The 8,320-nt window shown below is 54.5% G+C and overlaps 1 protein-coding gene across 1 annotated transcript in view; it reads left to right on the top strand.

Moving 5' to 3' along the window:
- Positions 1–6,283: 6,283 nt before the first annotated feature.
- LRRC27 (leucine rich repeat containing 27) overlaps positions 6,284–8,320 on the top strand; it is a 41,851-nt gene continuing 39,814 nt past the window's right edge. Inside the window, 1 exon segment of the mRNA XM_088020107.1 lies at positions 6,284–6,490. Within this exon segment, the coding sequence (XP_087876233.1) occupies positions 6,284–6,490 (207 nt within the window).

Genomic DNA, 8,320 nt, shown 5'->3' with positions numbered 1-8,320 from the left:
TGGCGAGGGGCCGGGACACTTGGGGGGGCGCTCCGAAGGGCAGGACTGCCCGCCACCCCGCGATGGGTTGGGGGTGGAGAGCTTCTGCTCTCCCAGGATTTGAACCCTTGTCCCCAGCCATGCAGAAAGTCCCACTGCTCTTATGAGGGCTTTGGGTGAGTGGGATCTTTGAGGACCTTGCAGATGCCTGGATTTTAAGGGTGGGTCAATGCAGAGGATGGGAGGCCACGCTGAGCCAGCCCTCTCTCCCCGCTACGTTTCCCCCAATCCCCAAGAGCCTGAACTCACAGGAGCCTGAGGAAGGGTGACTGGCACCTACAGGCCGTGGGGCTGGCACAGGCGGTCTATGGAGCTACACAGCTTGCACCCAAATCTCAAGGTTGAGCTTACCACCCAGGCTCACTTGGAACCCTCTCCAAGGAGTCATCACACGTCCCTCCCAAGATGCCGGAGAACCAGCGTCTGCCCCCCAGTCCTCCTGCCTTCCTGAGGCAATCCGGCTGCCCGCACCACATGCATTCTCAGAGGGCGGGCAGCACACGTGAAAACCAAGGTCATCTGCCCTTTGCAACCTTACTTCTTCCCGAGGAAGAAGGATGTATTTCAACCAGTGCATTTCAGCACAGTGGCCCGGCAGGCAGAGCAGAGATGGAGGCAGCAGCTTGGGAGCACACTGAACATCTTCCAAAGAATAATTTCCAACCATTGTGACATCTGTGAAGCTTCCCTAGAAATGCTTATTTTGTTTTTAACTTTCTATATAGATTTCAGGTTTTTTTTTTTTTTTTAGATTTTATTTATTTAATGACAGAGAGAGACAGTGAGAGCAGGAACACAAGCAGGGGGAGTGGGAGAGGGAGAAGCAGGCTTCCCGCTGAGCAGGGAGCCCGACGTGGGACTCGATCCCAGGACCCTGGGATCATGACCTGAGCCGAAGGCAGATGCCCAACGACTGAGCCACCCAGGCGCCCTAGATTTCAGGTTTTAAAAAAAATTTCTTTCGCTTTTCTTTTGATGAGGAAGTATATTAGTTGTTGGGAGTCTACCAAACATAACTTACAGCAGTCTCATACCAAGGAATTAAACAGGAAAAAATAAAACAGAGCAAAACTCTCTTATGTCCTTTGTGTGAAAAACATTTACTTCCTCTGGAAAAGAAGGCACTGTTGTTCACTCAGAGGCCCTCCCACGAGTCCCTCCACCCATGGCCACAACAGATCATTTTCAAAAGAAAACTATTAAAAACTCCAATAGTTCCACACGCCAAAAGTGGAAGGGAGATGCAAAACAGGCTGCAGGATGGAGACCTCAGACCTGCGGGACTCCGGGTCCAGAAAGGGGCAAGTGGCTGCAAATGCGGTCCCTGAGGAGTGAAGGGTCTAACACTGCCCACAGGAAGTGGGGGGCAACAGCCCAGAGCATCACCTGGAATCAGAGCTGGGACAAGTCTCCCACTTCTATGGCAGGAAGTTGAGAAAGAAAATAACCTTCTGCAGCAATTACCTAAGGATGACAAGGAGGATGGACCTGGGCATTGCTGGCTCCGTGATTGTATCGGCACTTCTCAGTGGAGGGCTGTGTGACAGTCCTGAGCACCCGGAGTAACACGCATCACCGCCAAAGAGCCCCAGAAGGCTGAGCCCGGGGACCTGCAAGCTGAGACACAGGGAGGGGTGAGCAGAGAGAGAAAATGAGACACAAACCCCTTGCTTAGGATGAGCCTGCAAGCTGCAATTCCAAAGCATGTTCCTCTAAGAAGAAAGAGAACAAGATCCAGAGTCAGCTGATGAATTCATCCCAGACGAAAGGGAAACAATACAGCAGCCTGAAAACTAAAATAATAGAGCAGACTTTAAAATAACTATGTTTAAGATTCTCATGTTGGATAGAGAGAAAATAGCAACAAAAACTTAGATTATATAACAAAAACTTGAAAAAAATGAAATAAGAACCAGTACAACAGAGAAAATTAGAAACGAGAAATGATATCATAAAAAAAAACCCATCCCTGTAGATGACACAGACTCTAAGTGGACCCCAGTGGAGGCAGATTTCCTTGTGGGGAGCACAGGTAAAAAACAAGAAGAGCCCTTTGGAGACACGGAAAGAACAGATGGAGTGGCTTCAATCTAGTCCCTCCCCAAAGACCCAGAATCCAGGAATCGAGGTCAGGGTGCAGACCACAGAGAACATTCCATGTGAGGACAGAATGACTGCAATGTCCAGGATTGAAGACCGAAGATCTCAGACAGGAAGTGCACATCAAGTGCCAAGCAGCATAACTGAAACGCAGTCCACACTTAGACTTACTGTAGGGAAATCTCAGGACATCAAGGACACAGAAAGAAAAGATAGATCTCCTTCACCAAAACGGCAGTTGGAGGGACACCAAACTTCTCATTAGCAATAACGGCATCCAGAGAGTCCTGTCTTTACAATTCTGATAGAAATGAACTGCCAGCATGGGATTCTAGAGCAGTTAACCATCACCCAGGAGTGAGATCAAAATGAAGACTTTTCAGAAGAATCACCCAACCAAGAAGCCTCTTGGTTTCTCCCCTTTCCAACAGGCATGTCTGTAGCCCCCATACTGTGCCTGTCCTGCCACCGCGGAGCACCTGGGAAGCTGCTCTGAACTTCTCGCCTGCCCTTAATCATTGCGTGTGCCTCCAGAAATCACTAGCCTGTCCTCCTCTACTTTCAAACCTCATGCAAGAGCCCCTTGGGGCGAACCTGTAACCATATAGACAAGTATTCAGCCCAGAGGTTCCCAAAACCTCTGTTCTGCGCAGGAGACATTCCAAGGGCAGGCAGGTGCTGGGTTCACCAGAGACCACCCCGTTCTCACCCAGTGTGTGAGACTGGGTCACTGAGTCCCCTGTGATGACTTCTCTCCCTGCGTGTTGATGGACATTGTCTTCCGACCGACTTTCCACTTCACCAACACTCTCTTCAGCTCTAAGTAATTTGCTAGTAACCAATCCATTTTTGTTATTGTATTTTTCATATCCAGAATTCCAATTTGATTCCTTGCTATAATTTCTAGTATCACTGCTTCCTCGAACACGTTAATCCTAGTTATTTTAAAGTGCATGCTTGCTGATTCCATTATCTGGACCATCCACAGGTCAGTTTCTGTTCTCTCTTGCTCTTCTTGGGATTTGATCATGTGTTCATGTTGCCTTGTGTGTGATGCACATTACCCATTTTAAAACCATGCAGATAAATTGAGATCTAAGATGGTATTTTCTTCCCTTCTAGAAAAGACTGACATCTGCTTCTGGCAGGGAGCCAGACACCCAGCACCCCAGGTCACCTTAATGCAATCAGGGTCTGCCGTGATCCGAAGCTGAGCTTCAGGCCCCACAAGGTTTGGTGTCTTTCCAGTTCACTCTTCCTAGAGCCCAGCATTTTGGGGCCCCAACCCAAAGTCTGGGTGTTTACTAGACCCTCCCTCTCTGTAGTGGTCTCAGAAGAACAATTTATCTCTTTGGTCTTTGGTCTGTTGGGACCAGCTACTGTTTGCTCGGTAGCTGAACTTTCTACTGCCTCTCCCAAATAGAAAGGTGCTCACTGGGGAAAAGTTCACCTTTCAGGAATTCTTCACTCCCTTGTTTGTGGAAGGGTTGGTCATAAGGACCTAGTGTGCCATCTCCATAGCAGAAACCGAGAGTGATCTTTTACAAGGTGGACCTTATCTTGGGAGTCTGTGTAAAGCTCTTCAGTGGCCCTTGTGGCTGATACTCTGGGCAGCCTGCCCAGTGAGCAGTATTTCTCACAGTGACACCAATTTAAGTTCAGGTACTGTGGTGGCTTTGTGGTATGTCAACTTGTCTAGCCTCAACTGCCACCTCCCCCCACCCCAATTCCCTTTCCCACAGGGTTTCCCAACTGGGCCACTAGAGGCATTTTGGGTGAGATTTGGTGTATGGGGGGGGGAGTAGCTGCAGCAATGTTTTCACACCAGGTCAGGGTGGTGCCCCAGGTGTGGCCATAGCTCACACATCTGCTGGCTCGCCTCTCTGGTGGGAGGCAGGGGTGTAGCTGCTCCCCACCCCTCAAGGCCTGTTGGCTTCTCCAGCTCCGGGTAGCCGAGCGGGTGGTTCTGTGATGAACGCTGCCAACTTCTTCCGCAGGAGGTCCACGGCCCAGTCCTTTCTTGTGGGTTCCAGCTCGTCTTCACCTCCCCCACCTCCCCTCCAGCTTCCCTTCCCCACAGCGGCTCTGCACACCCGCAGCGGCTGCAGCACCAGCCCTAGAGGGACAGCCTTCAGAGGCCGTCCAGCCAGCCACCCTCCCTCCACACACAGCTCCCTGGAGGACGTCATCCCCAGGGGTTCCGCATTTGCCTGGCGTCCACCTTCCTCTCCCCGGGCGCTTGGTCAAGGGCCCGGCCGCAGAGGGAGCCCTGCTTGGCCCTGGCCCCTGTGTGGCTCTCATTTCCCCTCTGGCGACTGGAAGCAACTCTGACCGAGGGGAGCCCAAAGGCTACCTGGCGGGCTGCCGGGAGGACGCTGCCTTGGGAGAGGGGCGGAGGGTGGGGTGGGTGGGCGTCCGTGTGACGGCAGCGATCCCCGGCAGCCAGGGCCCCCGCTGGGGCAGACGGCGAGCTCAGGCCCCTGGGGGGGCTCTCGGGCCCTGGAGGCCGGTGCTCAGCCCGGAGGGCGCCCCGCTCTGGCCCTGCTCGCTCCGGCGGTCCGCAAGGGCCTCCCTCGTGCACACGTCTCCCCGGACTGAGGCACACGTGTCCCTGCGTGCGTCACCCGCCGGCGGGCACAGGAGGCCAGAGGCGACGCCGGCACGTGCCGGGCAGGGAGTCGCGGCCGGGCCAGGGACCGCATGCGCAGGCGCACCACTCTCTCCGCGGCCGCGCGCCCTCCGCGCGGCTTGGCGCCTCCGGGACTCCGTAGGGGCGTCTCCATGGCGACCGCGTGGGCTTGGCAGCCTGCGCTGTTGGGCGGCGCTCTCGGCGTCCGGGTGCGCCGGCGCGTGCCGGCGTGTGCCAGCGTGCTCGCGGGGCCGGGGGCTGCCGGTGCGGGGGGGGCACCGGGGTGGGAGGGCGCCGCGGCTGAGGCGGGGGCGCCGGGCGGCGGCCCGGAGCCTGGGCAGGCCGCAGAAGGGAGGTGGTGCCCGCGCGGGCCCCCACTGCCCTGTCCGGCTGCCCTGGCAAAGGCGGTGCTTCTCTGTCCTGCAACTTGGGGACCGAGGGGTCCGAGCAACCCGGCCTGGCGCCGATCGGGAAAACGAGGCAGGCGCGGTGGGGACAGTGTCGCAGCCTCCCCCCTCAAGGAGCCAGCTCCGCCCTAGTTTACGTCCAATTGTTCACGCTCGGTTTTGAGATGTTCTCCCCGCGTTGGGAGGTGTGTAGGAGGTTGACTGCACCCCTCCCTCCCTTCACAGCCGGTGGTTCACAGGTAAGGACCCCCCGGGAGAGGCCCCTGGGTGTCCTGGGGTCGCACCTGTGGGTTGGCCCTCCCTCATTAGTTGCTTTCAGGCAGTGCCCGAGCTAGCCCAGCCCTCGCAGGGATCATCCCCCAAAGGGAAGTGCCTGTGCCCGCGCCTAAACCTCCGACAGCCGCGGGGTGGGTCCAGGCGAGGACGGGTTCCAGTGCGCATTATTATTGCTGGATCCATTGTTTAGAAATGACGCGTGTGTACCTGTGGCTGGAAGAGCTTGTGGTCGGCAGCAGTTCTTGAACTACTTTCGAAGTACTGTTGAGCACCTGAAATTCAAGATTCTCTCTTGACAGTGCTGCTCACTGGGCCAAATGGCAAAACCGGTGGGATCCTGGGACACAGGGAGCTTAACTCCCAGTGCGAGGAGCTCAGAACCACAGCAGAAAGCAAACTTGGGAGCCCCTCCACACTCGCATTTTATGGAAGGAATATATTGGTTTACAGACTTTGAAACGTTCTGGTTTGTTTTTATCCCTAAAATAGTCATTCTTATTTTGCATCATTGTGTTTTCCAGGAGTTAAAAGTTAAATCGTGGAACTCCATGGTACAAAGTGAGGAGTATAACACTCAGTCAGAACCTTCTTGAATTCCTTCCTTCCTTCCTTTAAACTTAAATGTCAGATTTATGCTACTGTTTATTAAAAATGATGGTTTTGTAAGCAAGTGAAATGGTTGCGTATCTGCTACCAAACTACCCCGTGCCCCCTGGGAGGACGTGTCAGGTCACCTAGATGTTGCTGTGTCTCCCCTCCCTGTCTCCAGGTGGCTGCAGACCAAGGAGGATGAGCAGAGGTCCCCGGAGCACTGTTTCCTCCTGGCTGACAGATGGAAGGGAGCAGGTCCTGCAGGGTTCCCCCCGGGACGGCTGATCCGGAGAGCGACGCTGGGCAAGTTAGGAGCACACCTGCTTCCCCCTCCAAAGAGGTTCACGAGGGTGTTAAGGGGGTCATCTTGTCTTCCTCGTCGATTTTAGACTTGAGTCAAAGTGGTCTTCACCATTTAAGAGAGATCTTTAAAATTCCCAACCTTAAAGTAAGTGGGGCATTTCTCGGGGCATTTGTGCCTCTGCCGAGTGGACATAAGTGGCTTTATTTGGAGCCCTCTCTTTAGGAGAGAGTTTCTAGGATGAGAGAGAAGAGGGTTAACTCGGGGTCTCATGTGCTGCTCACCACAAAAAGAAATTCTGGTATGGGGACCAGCCAGTGGAAATACCTCACGGGGTCAGACTGTGGTATCCACCCTCTCTTCTTGGGAAAGTCTTAAGCATCAGAAAGCCCATGGTAGAAACCGCTGCTGAAAGCACCCTTGATCTCCTGTTTAAAACTTCCCCCTAAAAGCTCCCATACAGTATTACAACAGGTAAATGCTGTTTCTCAGCCCTGCCTTGCTGACGTCACACACTGACTTTCCCCTGTGCCGGGTCCTCACCCAGCTCCCACCAGCTGCTAACCTAGAGGGTACTGTCTCTTCCCCCAGGGTTTCTAGAATAAGGTTCTGTCAGAGCACAGTGTTGACGTGAGCAGGGCAAGAGTGCAGGGCTTGGGCACCTGCTGCCTCGGACTCACGTAATTTCCTTAAGCCTCATTTGTGAGAAAGAGACTATTCTTGTGGGTTATTACAAGAATGAAACTGTAACGCGTGTGAAGCGCAACATCCACAGGACACATGGACACATTGCGCCGTGGGGGTGTTGGCTGACATTTTGGAGCGCTTGCACAGAGCTGCATACTGGGATGTTAGGTGCCCTGCTGTTGTGTGTCACATGCTGTGTGCTGGCGGTCACGGCTGGCACTGCCCCTGCTCTCTCTTCCCTGAGCGCCGACCTCTTGGAGTGAATTCCTGGGTCATCAGGGCCGCCCTGTCTGAGGGCAAACGCTCCTAACTGTGAACAAGGACTCCAACACGTCCTGAGATTTATGGGACCTCCACACATAAAGGAAGAAGGAGAAAATTCTAAAACTGTTGTTCAGGCTTAATAAAGAAGCATCATAACTCTTCATGCCTCTCCGAAAACAGAGATGTGACTATAAATGTTATTACCATGGCAACCAAGCATGGAGTGAGGTGGCTGCTCGGCGCTGTGGGTTACAGGTACGTGTGCAGATAAAGCAGCGATCTCTGGAGTCACCAGTCGCACGTCCAGAGACCGGTGCACTCCTGGAGCACAGGAGGGCCGTCTTCGCGCAGCCCCACTGGACCCAAGAGGAAGGGTGGGCTTCTGTGGTGCAGTCCCCTTGCCGTTGACGGGAACAGCCCTTTGCAAAGAGCAGCGTGGCCTCTTCCCGCCTTTTCTGGCATCTGGGATCTGTGGTTTCAGAGCTGAGCACTAGAGCCAGCTTGCCCCGAGAGAGAGGAGGCCTGAGAAGTTTGGAGCCCACGCTGCAGCCAAGGCCAAGAGCCATTCCATGTCGGGGTGCGCACGCGCTGTGCGTGCATAATTGCCCGACCTTGTCCCAGAAAATGCCCACGGCCAGCAGCGTGACTGGCCGCACCTCGGCTGGCTGGAGATTTCACTTTCCATGCGCCGGTAGAGCCCCTGCCCTACCCCAAGAAGGGGCTCGGCGGATGGTATTGGAGGTGAGCTGGGAGTCGTGATGCTGTGGCCGATGGAGCAGCTGGCAGCGCTGGGCTGCACTCAGTGCTCCTCAGTTACGGTGGCAGGTGGGTCCCGTGACCCCATTTACAGTGGGGACACTGAAGCCCAGGGAGGTTTGGGAGCCTGCTCAGAGTCACACAGCTCATAAGGTTTCCAAATCTAGATTTGAACCCAGGAAGTCTGGCTTCTGGGCCAGTGTTCTTAACATCCATGCTCTGCCGTCTCAGTCGTTAGAGATGTTGAATATGCTTGTGCGACACGCAGAG

Source organism: Eumetopias jubatus, unplaced genomic scaffold (assembly GCF_037043125.1).
Source record: "Eumetopias jubatus isolate StellerSeaLion01/CBP00866 unplaced genomic scaffold, mEumJub1_p1.0 scaffold_17, whole genome shotgun sequence".
In the NCBI taxonomy this organism is placed as follows: domain Eukaryota; kingdom Metazoa; phylum Chordata; class Mammalia; order Carnivora; family Otariidae; genus Eumetopias; species Eumetopias jubatus.
This window is presented reverse-complemented; position numbering and strand designations above follow the sequence as displayed.